Source organism: Pleurodeles waltl, chromosome 3_1, assembly GCF_031143425.1.
Source record: "Pleurodeles waltl isolate 20211129_DDA chromosome 3_1, aPleWal1.hap1.20221129, whole genome shotgun sequence".
NCBI lineage: Eukaryota > Metazoa > Chordata > Amphibia > Caudata > Salamandridae > Pleurodeles > Pleurodeles waltl.
In genome coordinates, this window is record NC_090440.1 from 570,233,734 (window position 1) to 570,255,004 (window position 21,271).

The 21,271-nt window shown below is 46.8% G+C and overlaps 2 protein-coding genes across 3 annotated transcripts in view; both read left to right on the forward strand.

Moving 5' to 3' along the window:
• LOC138284333 (cell surface hyaluronidase-like) overlaps positions 1 to 21,271 on the forward strand; it is a 633,659-nt gene that overhangs the window by 509,826 nt on the left and 102,562 nt on the right. For both annotated transcript variants that reach the window (XM_069223000.1, XM_069223001.1), the window contains one exon: positions 9,666 to 9,888. In XM_069223000.1, the coding sequence (XP_069079101.1) occupies positions 9,666 to 9,888 (223 nt within the window). The remainder of the gene's footprint in view (positions 1 to 9,665; positions 9,889 to 21,271) is intronic.
• Positions 1 to 21,271, forward strand: part of CEMIP (cell migration inducing hyaluronidase 1) — an 899,136-nt gene that overhangs the window by 377,112 nt on the left and 500,753 nt on the right. The window lies entirely within an intron of this gene.

A 21,271-nucleotide genomic window follows, 5' to 3' on the forward strand; every position in this document is an offset into this window, starting at 1 on the left:
AAGTTCTGGCCATGCCCAGGTGTGCCTCAAACCACGGACATGGAGTACTCTAACCAGAAACATATATGTCACACACTCAAAACATAGAGGATTTCTGACGCCACGCACAAGTGTACCTACACGTGCCCCAAACACAGACACAGAGGATTGCTGACAGGCACGTTCGCCGATCTGGGGACATGGAAGATTCCTGTTGCAAGCTGTGCTGCTCCAGTGGTAGCTGGTGCGCTCTTGCAAAGTGAGAGGGCCAGAGTAAGCAAGGATGGATTGGAAGTACAGTCCACGAGCCCGAGAAGATGAAAACAGGTAAAAACAGAACATCACGTTCCCTGATTAATTCAAAATAATTACATTCTTGTTTACTCGTACACGCTGTAACGAGACAGTTGCAAAGATGTTTACCTCACGTGTGAGGAGAGACGAAGAAAGCAATGAAGGACGCATATGGGACTTGACGTGTCTGAGCATGAGCTCCTGACTTACACAACACAGTGAGCGCCAAGGCTGCTGAGTCAGGGCTTCGTTCCAGCCTCTGGTTTTGAACATCTGCCCTTTCAGGCATTAGTGCGTGCTGTTTTTAGACTCAAAACGAGCCGTTTTTAGAAACTTTTGTTTCATAATCAGCAAATTCCTCCCTCCCTTTATCTCCCTCATGGTCTGTAGCATTTGCCAGATGTTTCAACAGAAGGGAAGCAGCGCAGCACCTATCCAGAAAGGAACAGGACTAGCTGCTGGAAATAGAATATGTTAGGAGTTTGTGCCTAAACAGAGAAAGGGCCAGACAGGATGGCCTAGGGACAAAATATCAGAAAGGAAAAGAAGGCAATTGAAAAACTGCTTTTAAAAACCACCTGAAATGTTAGTTTTAGGAGAATCCCCAAAATCATATTGAAATTAGAAAGACTGGTATGAATGCAGATTCAACAAAATCTCAGGGGTAGCAGACATGAGCTTATATATCCTTTGACCACTGATGACATCACATAGTTGACCACTTGTTCCACGCATCCCCCATCAACTACCTCCTATTTTCTCTTGAGTGGATAGGGAAAAGGCAAGTAGTGGAGATTTCAGAAAATAAATTGGGTCTTAAATGCCTTCTTCATTTACTATTTATGTGATTACCTTCATAAGCCCCAAGACCAGGGATAACAAGAACGAACCCAGTGGACCCAGAGATGAGGCAATCAGTAACAGCTGCTACACCAGGTGAGCCCCAACTGATGCCCCTGAAGACTTTTTTCACTTACGTCCAGACAGACTCATCTGAGTCACACCGATTACACCTCTCTAACAAGCATTTGCAATGCAACGGGTCTCGCATTTGCTCAAGTTAGTGCTATTAGCGTTGTAAAGTCCTAACTGGACTTTTCTTGCCACATAAATTGAAAGAAAAAAACCAAGCGCGATTGCGCAATGTAAAACCCATCGTGATCACGCTGCTTGGAAAGTAAAAAGTTAAAGTAGTGCAGAAAACAGGCTTAAAACATGGAGTCTCATATGTTTTCAGTAGTTGGCCGGTGCACTCGAGAGCTAAACACCGGAAAAGGCATTACGTATGCATGCCTTTCACTAATGAAATCAAGGTGATTTTAAAAGGCAAGCCCACGAACCAATGAAAGTGACAGGCATGACATGGGCGTAGCTAAAGCCCAAAGAGAGATTACAACAGGGACGGAGCCCTTGTTGCGCTCGACCCTCAAAAGGATCTGAAGGAACCTTTCCTCAGCTCTTTTCAGCCTTTGCCAACTTGAGTTCCCACAATCTACTAACAGCTCTATGATTTATGAAACAAAACATTAGAGGCATACCATCTCTTTAAATGTCAGGGCACTCAAGTAATAATTTAGCTGTTTTAAGTGAGATATATGATGCATAGCTACACTTGCATGCTTTGCAGCTCTGGGCATCTATGGTTTGTGGTTCCCTATTTCTAATGAGGAGGGATGTCCATGCTAACTGCAGTTTTGCCTTCTTTCGGGTACTATTCCTACGTTCCAGTACAGCCCATTCATAATGATGGCTCGATACTGTGTCTCCATTCGTGAGTGTCAAATCCTCCCTCACTTTGTATGCAGAATTTTCAAATTTCCTGCTCTCCCAGATTGTCTCATGTCAGGTGTGAAGAGTTATTCTTTAACTTTTTTAGTTTGAATTATTCTGGCGTTTGCTGGTCAACTTTCCCCACTAAGATAGGGATGCAGGTATCAGACATGCAAACAAAAAAGGACTGGATGAGCCACACACACCTGGTTTAGGGATCTCAGCAGAACTCTAATATTAAAAAATGAAATGATCATTGAATTGTCTGTTATTCAGGAATCTCGCACATTGGAGAGACTTCAGTTTTTAGGCAAGTTTAAGCCTAGAATAGTTGGTTGTGTTTGCCAGAGACAGACTGTTCCAAACTGTTACCGTTATGTAGGAGAAAGACCTCCCTCTCAATCTAGAGGTCTAATGAGAGTAAAGACCAGTATGTTAGAAGAGAAACATGCTTGTGCTATCAAGCACTGAGTATCAATTGAGAAACTATTTAATAAAGATCTGAACCAGAAGAGCGCTATTAAACATGTTCATTTTCACTATTTCGAGATTTTGCTCTTAAAACACACACATTCGTAGCCACCTGGTGAGATTATGCTACTTCAGATACCCTCATCCAGCTTTGAATTTTTAACCTACAGCACGTTACTTTCAGGGACTTTATGCATAGGCTGAAAATATGTGGTAAAATGCGGAAACTGACTAAAGGTCTCATGGGTGACACACTTGCCAGCAATCTTTATTCAAAACGAATCATATGGTCCTGTAAAAGACAAATCCCTCCTAAAGCAACGCTTCTTGTCCTGGCACCTAGGAAAAGAAGATTAAACACTGTGCTTTCTTCCTTTATTGAAACTGATTGTCAAAAAGTTATTTATAGTTGTATTGACATCTAGAACCAAGCTACGTCTGAAGAGAAAGCCCATAAAGGAAACTCCTGATGAATCAGGAATTTTATTTTGTTGCTAGTAAATATACAGTTTACTATATTTTACTTTTTTAGTTTAAGTATACTAGTGGGTTATGATGACTAAGGCCAGAATATTGCATTATAATTGCAAGGAACTGACCCACTACTTCACATATCCTGCCTTACTGTAAGCCTAGTGAACTTTCTAGGAGTATTACAATTATTTGTTAATATATAAAGATCTTGCACTTTGCGTAGTAACAAATGAACTTATCCTGTCTGGGGTGAATATGCTATTAAGGAAGCCATAGGCAACTGGGAGGAGGGAGGGTACAAATCCATTTGATGCTTTTTGTTATGATTTTAATTATTCGAACATTAATATATTTACCTTACTATCTCCATTTGGGAGTCGGTGGAGTTACCTTCCCCCTTTAGGCACTGCTCAATAATTGTTGCATTTCCAGAACATATTCCCCTTGATTTTGCAAAGTGTGAAAGTCATCTCCTTCTCGATGTCGTTAATAGTCCTGTGGTCAGGAAGCAAACATGTTGCCAGCTAAATAAGCACACATAAATAATATACATAGCGTCCCACGAGGCAATTCTCAGTATTTCTGGGTCTGGGCACTGAGGTCTTGGTGGAGAGATTGAAAGCTCATTGCTTGTTATGTTATGATATCTTAATGTACCTGTATTTTATAGTGCTCTGTCACCTGTGAGGGAATCTTGGCACTGTAGCAGGTGTGTGACTGGCCTTAGGAGGGCTTACGTAAAGAGCCAGGTCTTCAGCTTCCTGCGGAATTCAAGAAGGGAGAAGGAGGCTCTGATGTGTTGTGAGAGGTCATTCCAGGCTTTAGGAGCAATGTATGAGGAAGCATGACCTCCTGATCTGCTTTTGCTTATGTAAGGGGTGTGTGTTAGTTATAGTCCGGCAGAATGTAGGGGCCTGGAGGGGTTGTGGAATTGTATGATGCAGTTCAAGTAGGCAGGATTTGTGTATTGTATGTGTGGGTGAGGTGTTTTAAGTGTGTATACTTTGGTATTAGGAGCCAGTGAAGTTCCCTTAAATGAGGCATCATGTGGGTATGGCATAGCATATAAGGGACTAGTCTGCCTGCTGCGTTCTGGATGGTCTGGAGTCTTTTTGTGAGTTGCTTGGTTATTCCTGTGTATAGGGTATTCCCGTAGGTGGTCTGTGGTGGAATAGGGCCTGAGTGACTGTTTTCCTGGTGTTGTTCAGTAGCCACTTGAAGATCTTGAGCAACCTCAGGGTGAAAGCAGAACAATGAAACTTTGTTAACGACCGTATATTTCCAGTTTGCTATCTATAATGATACTGAGGTTTCTAGCTTGGGAGCGGGTCAGAGATCAGTTAGCCACCAGGTGGGGTCCCACAGCGAAGCTTCCTTCCTTCCTGAAAATCACCACTTCGATCTTGTCCATGTCCGCCTTGAAGCAGTTGGACTTCATCCAGGTGCCTAGTTTGGTCATGCATGCAGTAAACTATTTTGTCTGAGAGATCTAGTATCAGCTGCATGTCATCTGCGTAGGGGAGAATGTTGATGTTGTGAGCCCGAATTACATCTGAGCGCAGGACATGTATTTGTTGAAGAGGGTCGCACTGAGCGAGGAGCACTGCAGGACTCCACAAATGTGTTCCCATGCTTCTAAGGAGTGCTGACACGCTGACAGTTTGGGGTTTTCCAGTGAAAAACATGCAGATCCACTGGAGGGTGTGTCCTTTAGTGCCTGTATCATGGAGTCGTCTGATCAGCATGGAATGGGAGATGGTGTCCGAACCCTAATGAGAGGTCTAGAAGGATGTGGGGCTGTAGTTCCCCTCTGTTGAGGATCATCTAGCTGTTGTCTGTTGGTGTGAGGAGGGCATCTCAGTGCTGTGGTGTGGTCTGAAGCCTGATTGTATCAGCATTGAGAGGCTGTTTATTGGCAAGGTGGTTGGTGAGGCATCTGTTAATGCCTTCTCCAGTACCTTGTCTGGGTATTGAAGGAGGGATATTGATTGGTACTTGGCAAGTTTGGTTGGGTCAGCTGAGGGCTTCTTCACTAGGACATGGCAGATGCATGCTTTCAGGATTCCCGAAAAGTGGCTCTATTGATGGAGGTGTTGAGGATAGGGTGAGAGCCGTGCTCATGGGAGTTGATCCTTGGTCAAAAGCATGAAGAGGGAAAGTGTTCAACAGGGCCCCAGAATGTATGGTTTTCATGATTGCTGTGGTTTCCTCTATGCTGATAGTGCCTCTTGAGGTTATTTTGTTGACTTTGTCTGTCACCAGGAGGCTTGTGCAAGATCCAAGGGGTCCAATTGTGGGACAAAGTTGCTGTATATGGTTGCAATCTTGCTGCAGAGGAAGTCTGAGAGGCCGTCACACAGTTCTTGCGTTAGGTTGATGTTGCAAGTGGCTGCTGTGGGTGTGGTGAAATCCTTGACAATAGCAAAAAAAGATTTTTGGAGCTGGTGTCGATGCACTTAGCTAGAGCCTTCCTCTTGGTTTCCCGGAATTGCTGTTGATACTCTCAGGGTGGATTTGTATGCAACTTTTTCCACTTCACTCCAGCTCGTTCCCCTTCAGTTCTAGCTGTTTTGACTGTTTTTTGGTCATTCTTAGATCTTCTGTGTACCAGCTTGCCTGTGTTCTTGTTTTTTCTATGGGCTTTGTTTGTGCAGGTGGTGATCTATGTGCTGAAGTTGTTGTTGTTGTGTGCTAGGTGACCCATGTGTTCCATTTGGTTTTGTGAAGGGCAGAAAAATCCCCCTTAGCTAATTTGGGCAAAAGCAGACAGAACATGCTTAAGAATGAGCAAAAGCAGACAAAACAAAGGCACAAACGTGAATAAAAAACAGGCAAAAGCAGACGAAACAGGCATGAAATGAATGACAAATGGGCAAAAGCAGACAAAAGAGAGGCTAGTGAGTGAATGAGAGGTGATGAATAGAGGTGGCAAGTGAAAGGCATTGTAGAGGGAGAAGGCAAGAGGGTAAGGGAGAGAGAAAAGAAGCAAGGCAGGTGCCTTGAGGCGTTGGAGCCGGATGTTCAATGGCCTTTACCAGCCGAGGACTGGTTTCAGGTAAGTCCAGGGGGCTGGGCCTGTGCACCTGCCTAATGCATGTCATGCTATGCCATGTCATGCTTTGTTAGTGAAAATTATGGTGCACACTGTTGCTTAGAAGGACTCGTGGTGTTTGCTTTTATTAGCACACCCAAAAGCTCACTTAGAAAGTAAAGTGTTCTTTGCTTATTTTTATGGTTCCAAAGTTTTTAATTAAATTTTATAACAAACATATCCCCTCACCTATATCCAATAGGTTGGTGAGGGAGAGAGCTTGTGAGGGGAGAATCAAGTTGGAAGAGCAGGAGTTCCAAGGGAAAAGGGGTAGGAGAGGGGAGGGCTGTAGGAAGCTGGCTATCTATGTAGTGTACCAATGTAATGGGACACTATGCAGATAGTCCAGGGTGACCCTTATTGACAGAGGTTAAAAAAATAACCCTGAAAGCTCTCTTTTGTCGTAGTGTGGCCAAGCAGTTAGGCTTATTAGAGGACATTGTTTATTGCACGCAAAGGACCAGTAAGCGAGACACACACTCATTAAAAAAATCTGACACCCATTTATAAAAATAACACTATAACATATGAATTTAGATACCAAGATCATCAGAATCAGGTAAGTACTTTTTGAGATATGAATTTCAAAAGTTGCAACTTCTGGAGTGGTAAAGTTATCCCATGGGGGAAAAACATGTATTGCATTCGGGCACTTGTCAGCGACTTATAGGACTGTTCTTCAGGGCTGAAGTTGACTATGTAGGAAGGTCCAAGGCCACACCAAAAGGTCACCTCGGGGGGCTCTGGGGCATCTGGGTGCAGAGGTGTGTTATGGCATTGGGTGTCCCATTCACTTCCATGGAGTTTGGTCTGGTTGTAAAGAGGCTAATAGCAGGGACTGGGGGGAGGGGCAGTCCAGGGGAACCTGCAGGGGGGTCTACCCTTGAGATGCTCAAGTATGTAGGGACACCACTGGTCCACTTCTCATTGAGCTGGGGGGCTCGGATGCAGTGGTGTCTTTTGGTGTCAGGTTTGTGTGCTGTAGTCACACGCAGTTGGAGGGGGCCTGCAGAAAGAGGCGGCGACTGGAAGTCCAGTCTGGCCATACCCAAGGATGGGCTCGACTCCTGTGGGTCTCAGTGGGCAATACACCTCCCTCGGACTACGGCTGCGGGGCACGAGTGTGTGCAGAGGCACTTTGAGGTGTCAGGTGGCGGCAGTCAGGGACTCTCTGTTTGTCTTGGGTTCAGCAGAAGGAGAGCAAACAGATCAACTGGGCCTCTCTTGATGTGGGTAGCACTGCCCTGAAGTCCCTCGATGTGCAGGTTGGTTTACTGTGGCATTGGTGCCCAGACTGGACACAACAAGCCTTGATTGCTGCAAACAGTCTTCTTTGTCCACTCCTTCTCTTTGTCCATCGATATTTGAAGTCCTGATATCAGCGGGTGCCCTAAATACTCAATTTAGCAGCTTTAAAATGGCTGCCTAGTCACTTGCAATAACTAGGAATAGAACTAGACATCACAGAGGCATATCTTCTGATGAAGACTTGTCCTCACATGTATTATAATGCACTCTTCCTTATGGCTATTAGGACCTGCTGTAGGGCTGACTTCTGTATACTGCACACAGTGACTTTGGCATGGCACACAATGATGTGCTATGTTGTGTTTTCACTCAGGGTTTACACCCTGACACACAGTCTGCAATGGCATGCTGTGTGCACTTTTGTGTGTGAGTCCCTTAGGTTGGAATAAGATATGCTACAGACCTTAGAGACCCTCTTTGGTACCCATACCTATGTACTCGGGACTTACAGGGGTGCTAAAGTCATGTGCCAATTGTAAACAATTAGACATACCTTGCTTTTAAGAAAAGACAACTGCACTGATGTCTGTTTAGCAGACCTCAATGCACTGTCAAAGTGGAAAACCAGCATCCATCAGTTCTAAAAGGGGGCAAACAATGGCGTTCCATCGCCACAGAAGCCCAGTTTCCTACAGGGACTGGGTGGGGAAGGAAGCAGGAAGAAGAGGATGGGGCTAAAGGGCAACTTGCCATCATCTCCAGTGTAGATGAGTCCTTGACAATAGTAGGAGATAATCGCCGGCAGGTGGGATAGAGTTCCACCTCAGCATCTAGGCAGGGGGGAAGGACCCATAGGTAGCAAGGGCAAGAAAGGTCTTGGATGTCTTGAGCTAAGAAGGACTCAGTTGTTGTGAGCTGAAGAACCCATAGGTAGCAAGGGCACGAAAGGTCTTGGATGTCCTGAGCTAAGAAGCACACACAGTGTGCCCACATTTTGTCAAACTGCAGCAGGGTGGATTGCATGGCTGCGGTGAGCTTTTCCGATCCCCAGTAGATCCCACAGCTTATGTAGCAGTCTGCGTGGGTCAGCATGTTATCTGTGCCCCAGTTAGCCATAATATCCTTTTCGCTGCACAAAGAGCGAGCATGACCATTTTTGAGATTACAAGTGGTAAATCTGGACATTGGGTCAGACCAATATAATGTAAATCGGGAAACAGGAAGCTCTGTATCAAAAATGTAATTGATGGTGTGTAGGACATCATCTCAGTATCAATGTAGTTTGGGGCAATGCCACAGTAGGTGGATGAGTGTGCCAGTCTCTCCACAGGAACGCCAACATCTGTTGGTTGCACCCTGCCTCCATGCTGCAAATCCAGCCGGGGGGGGGGGGGTAGTACCAGTAGGGAGTTGTCTTTAGCATGGTTTCTTTCCCCACTGAAGAGCAGGCAGTATAGCGGGTTCTGTGAAGAATGTTCACCCATTCTTTGGGTATAAAGGCGCATTTGAGCTCGGCTTCCCATCGGGCTTGAGCTTAGAATATAGATGGCTTGATATGTTTTGTCATAAAACCGTAGATGTCAAATAGCAGTCACTTGTCACTAGTGCAGGTGACTATCCCTTTTTCAAATGTTGTCAGTCTAACAATAGCGTGGGGCTGGACTTTGGGTCATGTGACCCAGTGTTGGACTGCTGTGTATCTCCATTCATCTTGGGCTAGGAGGCCATGGGACTCTCACAATTGGGCAAAGGTCTGGAGGCCAGTGTGGTCAAACAGATCACTCATTCTCTTGCAGCTCACCTCCTACCAGGCCTGGTAGTTCTTGCAAGGTTGGGTTGGTGGAAATTCAGGATTGCTAATAAGTGGCATGAGTGGAGACAGTGCTGAGGAAAGCTCTTTCTTGATGTGCACTGTATCCCAGGATGCCACAGTGGCTCGTACTACCGGGGAAATATACACCGCAGGAGGTCTGTGTTTCTTGAGGAGCCACAGTATTTTCCATATATGGATGTCAGCCACTGCCTGATATAAAAAGCACCAATGCTCTTCCGTAAGGGGTCTGGCACATTCAACCATATAGCGAAGTTGTGCAGCAAGATATTAGTTGGTTAGGTTTGGGATCCGAGGCCGCTATCATACATTTGTTTCCCCAGTACAGTTGGGGTCTGCAGATAACACCGATGAACAGTTGCAGCGTTTCCCAGAATGCTTCGCGGTTTTGTTTGTGTGGTCTCTGGTTCAATTAAAATAATTTATTCCTTGATCACACACTCACTCACAGATTGTCTGTGACCACAACATCTGACATCTAATATTTTCTATCATGTTTCTTCCAAGGTATCTCTTTATCCATCTACAAGCCCACGCTTCTCGTAAGGGACATAGCTACTGCTCCCAACATGGCTGTGAGCGCATTAAGATCACGGCTCGCCAGAGTGAAGGATACACCATTGACTGCCCAGCAAACCCTTTCCCAGAAGCCATCAGCAGAATGCAGGCTCCCCGGCTCACCACCACCCGACGTCATGTAGCACACTGCAGCGAGTGTGGTGCACCACAGGTAGAGTTTCACTCACAAAGGGTGAGATATTTGAAACTGTTTGCAGCTCATGAATTAAAAGTATATCACAAAAGTAATTTTCAAAATGTGTGCGTATTGATGAAGGCTTGTAGAATGCCAAACATTTAGATTCAGTCACGTGTTCAGCCACCCTGTACCATTCTCCTTGAATTAGAGGTAAAGCTGCCAAATTAAACTCTATTGTGTTAATTTCGATCTGCTTGTTGTGTACCTGCTGTTGTAGACCAGAAATTGACAAACTGCGACAGCTCATGAGAACAAGAGTCAGAGACGTCGAGCTACAGTGTCATTCGAACCACTTTCCATGACTTCACTATGTTTAATGGGGGTTTTCAGAGGCCTTAAACCACCTAAATAAATTGCTAAATATTTTTTTTCACCAACATTGCGAAGCCCCCATTCCTGAAGTTGAGGTCAAATAATAAGTAGACAGGAAGTAAGAGTCAACAGAGAGGCTTCTTGGGGAGACAGTTATTAGAGAGTTACAAGAACTGTCTCCCGATGAATAGTACAGGTGCAGCATCAGTCAGCATAGGCATCAGTGATCCAGTAATATCCGATGATGCACAAATCTGTGGAAGGCATTAAGCCTTCCAAAAGACAGAACGTCTACAACACGTCTGAGGAAGACACTCAAACAAGATGTAAGCAACTAATATGGTTCAGTAACATTTCTACATTGTAACAAAACTGCACAGTGAAGAAAAATTGAATAAGCGGTATCTCCAGTTTTGCATAAAGTAAACTTCAGGATAAACAAGCACTAGCCTTGGCAAGCTGGTGCGATGGTTACTTTTTATTTTATCATTGCAAGAACTTCCAAAAATGTAATATAAGAACAAAAGAAAACACACTGCCACCTAAACATAGTGGACCTTTGCTTACAATACATAGTTTACATTTAAAGCAAAAAATATAATTGCATATAATTTTAATAGAACAGTCCTTGGGCTTCGCAGCAGGAAGTTGTATTGCAGGAAGTTGTATTGCCCTGTGTTGGGCATTAAAACAAGAAAGGGTTTCTTCTTTTCTTGTTTTAATGCGCAACACAATTTTAATTGGGACATAGAAAATATACTATTAGCTCTGTATTTCTCTAACTTGAAGATACAGTTAAAACACACAAGTAGGGTTAAAAAAGAAAACAAGTTAAAGAATAGAAAGAAAAAAACAGTAAAGAAATGCATTAGCCCACCGGTACTCTGATTGACGTGCACCTCTTTCTAATGAATGTGAGCAGGTGAAATGCCATCACTCACAGTACAAAAAAAAACAACCAATGAAGTGGGCTGAGCCAGTGCCCCCCACTGTATACTCCTGTGGGTAGGAGCAAAATGTGGATGACAGCTGAAGAGACCAATGGATAAAGAGGGCTGACTTGAAGCCTACACTTACAGGTATATGTTTTTAATTATGAACTTTTTTTTAATTACACAAGGCTGGCAATATAGCTAAAGCAGTCTTTAGGCCACACCTACAATTGATTACAGAAGTCTAAAAGTCCCTATACCACAGAGGTAACATGTTCACTGTTGAGTTATAAGCCATATCCATTATTACAGTTTCTTTTCTGCTGATTTGTCCATTATTCTGAATGCAATCCTATGTTCTATATTGAACCTGATTCTGGGTACAAGGACAGTCACACATCATGTATTTAATGTATCTGATAGAGATTTATAGATGCAGATTCCTTAACTTTATTTCCTTGCCATTGAATTTCCCAGGTGTCAGACTGGATCTGGAAACTTTTGCGTGACCATCGGGTGGCTTCATTCGGTCCTGCCCAGTCATTGGTGTCATTGGCACTGGGAGTGATGTCGTGGTCACCTATATTGGTGTCACCCAGGCACGTGGATGTTGATCACTTTTTTTAATTTCTGCACCAGATAGTGATGATCCGGAGAAGAGCTACCCCTCTGTCTCTTTTTAACAGAGGGGGTATTTTTGAAAGTGTGTTGATGGAGATCTACTAGGAAGGCAGGTTTCAAGCCGTTTGGTGCTTGTCACCGTGCCATGTCAGTAACGGACCTGCACTTGGTGTGCTTATGGTGTCTCGAGTATGACCACGACTTAAAGCCACACTTGGACTGCTGGGAAATGGTGCCAAAGGCTTTGAGGGAGCGGTCCCTAAAACTGCTGCAGTTAGCATGTCTCCTTGGAGGTCTCAGTCCCGATCGAGAAGCTCACAGGACCGCTCCAGGAGACACAAGTCCTTTTCTTTGACTCAAGGTCCTCGGTAGACTCGGGGAAGAGGCATAAGAAGAAGAAGTTTAAACTGACTTCGGCTTCACCTTGTCCATCAGCTGACACGACGAGTGAGGAACATTGGCATTCCAGGCATGGTTCTGTGAAGTCATTGATAGGTACAACTCCGCGCCTCCCCCTGTTTACGGGAGCCGAAGCAACCCCCACTCAAATAAATGACTTCTACGAGGCCATGTGCCGTGTACTCAAGTGGGCCAACCCCTCCGGAGCACATTCGGGTTGTAGGAAGCCCTAGGAGTTTCTATGCCAATGGCTCCGGCCTCGGCACTGATGGGATCTCATGTATCTGGTCTTGGCACCAGCCCCATTCTCATTCCCAAAGACTCGAGTCAGAATGGTGTTGATCGATTTCTGATTCCGGCAGAGCCAATTAGTCTTAGGTCATTTCCTGAGTTTTTCCTGGCACAGCCAGGCAGAGGAGAAGAGTGGGAGGGGTCACTGGACCCTTTAGAATACCAAAGACCCTAACTTCATTATGGTGGTAAAGGGAACTAGGAGATGCCATTGTCCTGGACACCTCTCCAGGTACTGGCTCTCTCTCTCCACCGACTGTGGCTATGGAGAAGGGAGCATCTTATGCAATGGTGGTGAAGAGGGCAGCAGAGGTCCTTGACCTCGAACTTCCCTCTATGGCAGTCACGACTAACCTCTTGAAGGAAGTGCTTTAGCCTGGGGCTTCCTCATCTGATCCCCTATTGCCCTTTAATGAAACACTGACTGATGTCCTGCTGGGATCTTGGTTCAAGTCCAGCACAGGGATTCCAAGAAAATTGCCGGCTGCCATCTCCCTGCCCCAGGTGATCCTAGTTTCCTCACCTAACACCCGACCCCTGAGAGCTTGGTAGTTGAAGTCATAACTTCCCATAGTGCGTTCCCTGCCCCTTCCTCGGACAAGGAATCCAACAGGCTGGATGGCTTAGGCAAGAAAATGTCTTCTTCAACCAGCCTAGTATTGCAGTCGGTGAAGACCGTATGCCTGTTGGGCCATAACTCCCATACCTTGTGGGATAAGGTTGCTTAAGGGCTGCCACAGGTCCTCGAGGAGGCTCGGGCCATCCTCTCCCAAGCAGTGAAAGATGGGAGACATGCAGCAATTTTCATAGCAGTACAGGGGGTGGAGTTTTAGTGCAGTTTTGAGGTAAGTACTCAACTTACAGTTCCAGTCTCCGGGGGTTAGGATGTCCACTGGTCAAGGCTCAGGATGACCCCAAACATACACCACCAGCAACACGGGGCCAGTCGGGTGCAGTGGTCAAAGTTGGTGCTGGATTTAGAATGGGATCCAATGGAGACTAGGGGCACTCAGAAACAGATCTGCTCGCAGGTAAGTACCCGCAACTTTGGTAGGCAGACCTGGGCGGTTTAGGTGAACACCGTAGGGGCACAGGTTAGCACCAAACCCACACCTTCAGTGGCACGGGGCGGCCGGGTTCAAACACATCGTCGAGGTCCCAATACTTTTCAACAAGGGAAATCAGAGGTCTCAGAGATGTTGCATGCTGGGTCTGGGGGGTCAATTCCGGAAAACTAGAGGCTGGACAAGGAGGAGGGCCGCCTGCTGACTGTTGCTGAACCATCGGTTGGATTCTCCAAGGCCAAGGTGCTGAGGCTGCAGGGGTACCTTTGGGCATCGGGTATCTTCGTCCGCTTCTCTTGCTGTGAGGGGGGTCCTCTAGGTTTAGGCTGCAGACATCATCATAGTGGCCGGAAAGGGTCAACCCAGGGTGGACACAAGGTCAGAATCCCCGGGGGACTTGCGCTGGACTGGTGGGCCACCTAGGCTCGGGCTTTGGGCGTTGAGTGCAGAGTGGACAGAACTCGCGGATTCAGGGCGGTTCTGGAGTCCTTCTTGGAGTTTCTTGTAGACAGGGCCGCTGTCCTCTGGAGTTTTTGGTCCTCAAGTAGGCAGGCAGTCTGTCTTCTGGGGGTTTGTAGAGGTCACTGGTCCTGCAGGATGCATCGCCTTTTTGTAGCAGGGCTTCTAAAGCTGCAGACAGGCCGGTAGGGCTGGGGCCAAGTCAGTTGGTATCTGGAGTCTTCTCTGCTGCGATTGGCATAGCAGTCCTTCTTCTTGCTTCTTTCTTTTTCTTCTTGTTGAGGTCGCCAGGAATATGGGGAGCTAGGTTCATGGGTGCCCTTAAATCCTAGATTGAGGCGCATTACTGGGGTCGGAGTGCAGTAGCCAGTGGCTACTGTCCCTGAGTGTGGCTACACCTTTCCTGTGCCCCCTCCCATTGGGGTGGGGGGACATTCCTAAACCTATTGGTCCCTGTCCTCCAAACAAAGATAGAGAATTTTGCAGGGAGCGGGACACTTCATCTCTGGACAGCTTAGAGGTAGTCCTAGATGGATTGGTCACTGCTCCCTGTTTTTCCTAATTTCCCACCGGACTTGTTGCCAAAAGTGGGGCTTCAACCGGGGGCGGGCATTTCCACTTGCTGGAGTGCCCTGGGGCAGTGGAACAGGAGGCCTGAGCCTTTGAGGCTCACCACCAAGTGTTACAGTTCCTTCAGGGGGGAGGTGTGAAGCACCTCCACCCAGAGCAGGCTTTGTTTCTGACCCCAGAGAGCACAAAGGCCCTCACCCCATGGGGTCAGAAACTCATCTGTTAGTGGTAGGCTAGCACAGACTGATCAGCCTAACACTAAAGGGTTGGTTAGGGTACAGAGGGCATCTCTGAAATGCACTCTGGGTGCATTTTACAAAAAAACAACACTGGAATCAGTGTGGGTTTATTGTGCTGAGAGGTCCGATACAAATTTACCAGTCTTCAGTGACTCCATCATGGAGCTGTGGATTTCGTCATGACAAACTCCCAGCCCATGTACTCAATATGGCCACACTGCACTTGCAGTGTCAAAGAATGGACTTGGACACTGCAGGGGCATATTGCTTATGCAGCTATGCCCTCACCTGTGGTATAGTGCACCCTGCCTTAGGGTTATAATGCCTGCTAGAGGGGTAACTTACCTATGCCACAGGCAGTGGTTAGTGGGCATGCCATGTCGACTTTACCTTTTTGTGCCAATTGTGAGAACAATGGTACAGTTTGCGGAAAGAACACTGGTGCTGGGGCCTGGTCAGCAGGATCCCAGCACACTTTCAGTTAAGTCAGCATCAATATCAGGCAAAACAAAAAGTGGGGGGTAACCATGCCAAAAGGGGAACTTTCCTACGAATACTACCTGGAGATGCCCAGGGGGTGCTGGAGGGCAATGCCCACCTTTCTTGAAGATGCTTTTCCTGAGAGATGGTTGTCGTGGAAGTGCAGCTGTGGTGTCCAGGTGATGCAGATGATCCCAGGAGTCATCCACAAGCTGTTCCACACCGGTCGTTGGATTGCAGGGTGGTCAGTGGTCAGCAGGGCCACCAGCAATCCTTAGCAAATGCAAGAAAGTGCTGTATGAAGTGTTGCAGGATTTAGGGACTAGCAATGGTCCAAGGGACTCACCCTAGGTAGTTAAGTCCGTGCCAGACCTCAGCAAGTAGGAGAGCTAGCAGGAATCATTGAAGATCCCAGGAGGACCCTCTAGCAACAGGCACAGTGAGTCACAGGGAGGCCTCCGCAGCACAACAGAGATGGATGCCCATGTCACAGAGGTTACAGGGAGGACGTGGTTCTTGGAGCTGTGTGATGCTGGAGGCTGGAGCTTCTTGGAGCTAAGAGGTCTTTGGACTGAAAATCCAACAAGCCTGGACATCAACAAACAGCCGTGTTGCACAGGGGTTCTGGCCAAGCAGCTCCAACGAGGATCCACAGACCTCTCAGTTGCAAAAGAGAAAGGTCAGACATTGGAAGAACCCCAGAACCACCACCTGTGTTGTAGAGCCTTGAAGAGTCTGTTGGACTATTCTTACTGTCCCACTGACTCTTCAAGGGTCTACAACACAGGTGGTGGTTGCACATGTGGTGGATTCACAAACCGGTCGTTGACGTTGAGGGTCTGCAGATGCAGGGGGATGACTCCTCCACTCCAAGGGAGATTCCTTCTAAGTGTAGGCAGAGTCCTTGTGACTCTTGAGGCTGCACGGCCACGGAGGTTGCAGAGTCCCTGCAACGCATGGGGACAAAGTTGCAGTAGGAGCCCTCCTAGTAGTTGTAATCTTGTCTTGGTTCCCGGCGAAGTCCAGCAGCGGTTGAAGTGTCCAGGTTGGAGAAGTGTCTTGCAGACGAATCTAGGGTCTCACCCTCAGGGGAGCCCTCAATTAACCCAGAAATGGCTTGAACAGCTTCTGCAGTGACCCACCTATCACAGGAGGGGGTGTCAGGGACGCTAATCTGGTGGACTGACAATTCAGAAGCTCCCAGGGGCCTCAGCTCTTCTTATTTCCAAGATGGCAGAATCAAGTGGCCACCTGTCAGAGCTCTGGGCACCTCCCTGGGGGGGCGCTGGCCAGGGGGGTGGGCAGTCCCCTGTCTTTTGTGTGGTTTCAAGCCACACATGTGCCCTTCAAAGCAGTCTCGTGGTGCTCAGTAGCACCCCTACCCTAGTCCAGAGACAGCTATATCTAAAGGAGAAGTGGCAACACCTCTCCTGCACAAGAAATTAATTGTTCTGCCTTCCCCTGCCCAAGTTAAGCTCAGCAGCAGGAGGGCAGAACAGTGTCTGGACCGGCGGCGGCACTGGCTTGCGTGCAGACCCTCCAAGGCTGCACAGGCAGATATGGGGGGATCTTGTAAGGAACTCCCACAGTACCTGGTATCATGCAACTAATACTGCAATTGTTGTAGTTGCATGATTCCAACATACTTGATACGAAACATGACTAGGTTCGGTGAAGTCATCATGTAGTTGGACATCTTGTGATGAGCAGTGTCCACTGCATACCTTGAGATGGCTTCCCCGCACTCACAAAGCCCAGAAAATTGAGTCTGGGGTTTGTAGGGGTGCTGATGCTCATGCAGGGGCACCCTCACACTTAGAACCATGCACCCTGCCCTTGGGCTGAAGGTCTTACCTTTGGGGTGACCTATTGGGTCACAGTATAATGACCATGAAATAAGGCAAACCTTATATCTGGGGTGAAAGGTACATGCACCCTTTCACACAGGCTGCGATGTCAGGCCTGTAGTCACAGTTTGCATGGGCTCCCATGGGTGGCACAATTCATGCCACATCTATGGGGGACCCCTGGTGTACCAATGCCCTGGGTACCTAAGTACCACATACTAGGGACTGACAGGGGTACACCAGTATGCCAATTGTGGGGTGTAAATGTTGCTAAACAACTAAATTTAGGGGAGAGAACACTGACACTGGGGTTCTGGTTAGCAGGATCCCAGTCTACTACAGTCAAAACACATAACACCAGTCAAAAAGTGGGGGTATCTCTGTCAGAAAGATTCTACTTCCCTACTGTGACAACGCTGTCACCTCTGGTGCCAATAGGGCCTACTATTACACACAGAACTGAATAAAGCCACTTGACCGCACACAGGGATACTGCTCACTTAAAAGTTCCAGATCCAGTTTGAAGCCTTGGAAATTTAAAGGTAAAGAATCAAAGGTAAGGAATTTGCAGCTAGATATAGGCCCTCATAATGAAAACGGCGGTCGAAACCTCCGTGTTCATGCTGGCGGTCAAAACACTGACCGCCAGTGTCCCCGGATCCCTGCCGGACGTATTAGGAACATTCCTCTGGGCCGGCGGGCAGAAACATTGTTTCCGCCCGCCAGCCCAGAGGAATGCTGGCCGGGACATTGACACCGCCAATGCCTCTATGCGGCGGGTGCAGCTACACCCGTCACGCAGATCACTGCCCGAAAATCAGGCAGTGACCTGCGCAATGGGGACCTGCACATGGGCCCCTGCACTGCCCATGCCAAATGCATGGACAGTGCAGGGGCACCCCCTCCGCCAGCCTTTCCCTGGCAAGTTTTCCCACCAGGGAAAGGCTGGAGTATTAGGGATCATTATTCAAGGGGCAGCACCGCTGCCCTGTCGGATAATGATTCTGACCACCGCCAGGCTGCCTGACGGAGGCAGCCTGGCGGTGAGTGAGGGCTGCCGATGGCGGCCCTCATGGTGTTGTTTATGTGGCAGTGTGGCCCGCCATGCCGGCTGGCGGGTTTTCCCGCCACCGCCGCCATGGCGGGCCACACCGCCATGTTTATAACGACCACCATAGTCTCTACCAGATAATGCATTACCGAAGGTAAGTAACTTGTTCATTTACTCTTATTCAAGTTACACAAAAAGTCCATATATAAAGGTTCATGAGGGTATGAGCATATGGGCTATTTACCAGTGTCGTTACTATTCTTGCAAATGTTAAATCCCTGTTCCAGACTTATTTTAGATAGGAGAGATTATACTGTCATGGGGCTGAGGTTATGGAGCACCACTCTGTGACACCCCTCAGAACTGAGATTAATAGTCAGGCAGGAGTGACCTGCAAGGCATTCGCCATGTACGATCCGCAGAAGCTAGGGCTGCCACTTGTTTACGTCACAATTGATACATCCCACATCAGTCAACCACTACCCTTTGAATGGAGTCGAGGGCATTATGGACGATTGTAAACCTACGCCACCAGAGGTGACAGAGTGGAATGCGTTAGAGCTGCCACACGGCGACAGCCCCCATAGGTGGGGTCCACTTCAGTCACACTGTGCAGAACTGAGCAGGCCTTTAATTCCATTGGTAATGTCCCCCGTGCGCTGAAGCTTTTAGGGACATGTTTTGAAGGCTCAGGGTTCTGTCACTTTCCCCAGCTCCCCGAGTTTAATTGTTGCAGGCACGGGAGGCTTGAAAAGAAAGAGAAAGGGCAGATGGAGAGATAGCGATCATGAAGAGAGAAGAAAGGGAGGGACGGAAAATTGAGAGATGGAAAGAGAGATTGAGCGAGAGACAGGTTTGAGCATGTTTGCCAGGGATTCTTTTGGTTCTCTTTTCCGGCCCTGACTGTGCTGCGTAGTGAGCTTACGGGCGGTCGTGTTTTGTAGCATAAGGGAGTAAACTGTTTTGCGTCCACACTCCGTATCTCAAGTGGTGAGACTATTGGACATTTTGAGAGATCGGAGCATATTACCTTGATCCTACCATATGGCTTTCATTCTGGAGTGGGGCTCCTTTGTTGAAAGTTAGACTTGCCCACAAAAGGTATACTTTATGTATTCCTCATTATACCAATTAATTTAAGAGTGGAATTCAGTTTGCCAGAATCTGAAGTTGAAATGTGAACTTCAGGATTTCACACACTTACACACAGACACACACGCATGCGCACACAAACACTCTCCCCCATTCATGACACTCACTACACCGCCCAACCCCCTCCCCTTGCGGAGAACACTTACCTCGTCTGACGAAGTGCTCCTCCCTGAGGGATGGGACCCGGCGCTCCCACCGCTGGCCACGTCCTGCCATCAGGACACCGCCAGGCCATATAACAGGTTATGGCTGGCGGAGTCCTTTTGGTGGGACGGGGCCGGCAGTGGAACTGCCTCTGCGCCTTCAACCACCAGCACGACTACTGGAGGATTTCTGCCCAAATTGTGGCGGAAATCCTTCAGAACTCATATTATGGTGGTCGGAAGACCGCCAACACTGGCGATCTTCTGGCGCCCATGGCTTCGGCGGTCTTAGGAAAAAACCGCCAAAGTCATAGTGAGAGCCATAATGTGTAACTCTAGATGGTATAAAACACAGGCCTGTATTGTAAAACAATCTTTGTGGTATATACATACAATCTTGGTGTGTATATGGTATTGCACAGGGAGCCAGTGCAACTTACACAGACTAGAAGAAACTGGAGCTAGAAAATATAAGTTTACTAACACCGTAGCTGCACAACTCTGAAATAGATAGCCCTCTTTGGCATACCCAAAAAGAGACAATTGTAAAAATCAATGCGAGCTAGAGAAATAGTTTGCACCACAGTGTGGAGAGAGTGACTAGACAACGGTCTAACCTTGTGCAACATGTTCTGGTTAAAAAACATAAATAGAGCTGATACTGCTGATTTGTTTAGAGCATGAGACCGTGACATCAGTGAGATCTGAGTTGTGTGGAAGAAGTAGGTTGCTCAGTTTTGTTGGCCACCATAAAGGGGACCAGATCAAAGAGACTCCTCCGAATATTAGTCGCTCTGTTTTAACCCTATTGTGATTCAAGAAATGGCTTTCAATCCAAGAGGCAAGGCCCAGTCAATAGGCCTTGAAGTTCACAGGAGAGAAATGAGTCTGTCAGCAAAGCAGACACAATGTGAGTATTGTCATTACAGGAAATTACCTCGAAACCAAAACTATTCATCACATGAGAGTGAAGATGCTAAACAAAGTAGGGTTTTAGGACTAAAGGCTTCAAGTTAGAACAATAAGGTTTCACAATGCCTGCTTAACAACATTTGGAAAGAAGGAGGTCAATCATTTTACAACGTTGTATTGATTCTTTGTGGAGCAAAGTCTGTAAAACATTTCTTTTTAAGACTATCACACATGGCACGCAAATCTAATAAAATGATTGCTGCACTACCTCTTCGATCAAACTGTCTGCAAATGTGGTCCTCAACAAATAACAGAATCACTACCATGACATGTAAATGGTGTAAACCTAACTGAGCGTCATTGAGGATGTTGTAGTTGTTAAAGACCACTGATAACTGGGATTTAACCTGTTAACTTATTTTTCAAAAATCATAGTGGCGTAAGGATGAAGCGAAATTGGGCAGTGGCTACTCAGAATTGTGGGTTCAGTGCTTGTTTTCTTAAGTGACGGGTCCACAATTGACAACTTTCAGAAGTCCGAGAAAGCTAAGAGTTCTAATGATGAATTACACAAAAATAGCAGCACAGGATCGACAAAGTATTTAATAAGTTAGAAAATGTGTGCAGGACATGGATTAATGGGAATCCAGATTTCACTAAAGGGTACAATCAATCATATAGTAAAAGGGACAATATCTGCGCAAGAAGCAATGTCTGAAGATGGAGAAGAATAGTCCTGATGGTCCAAAGACTGATATATTCTTTAAATAATCTCATCAAAAACAGAGAATAACAAACCACACAGTGACTATGATACTAAACCTGAAGAAGCAGCCCGAGTAGGGTCAAAAATATATTTTATAATCTTGAAAGCTGTCTTGTAG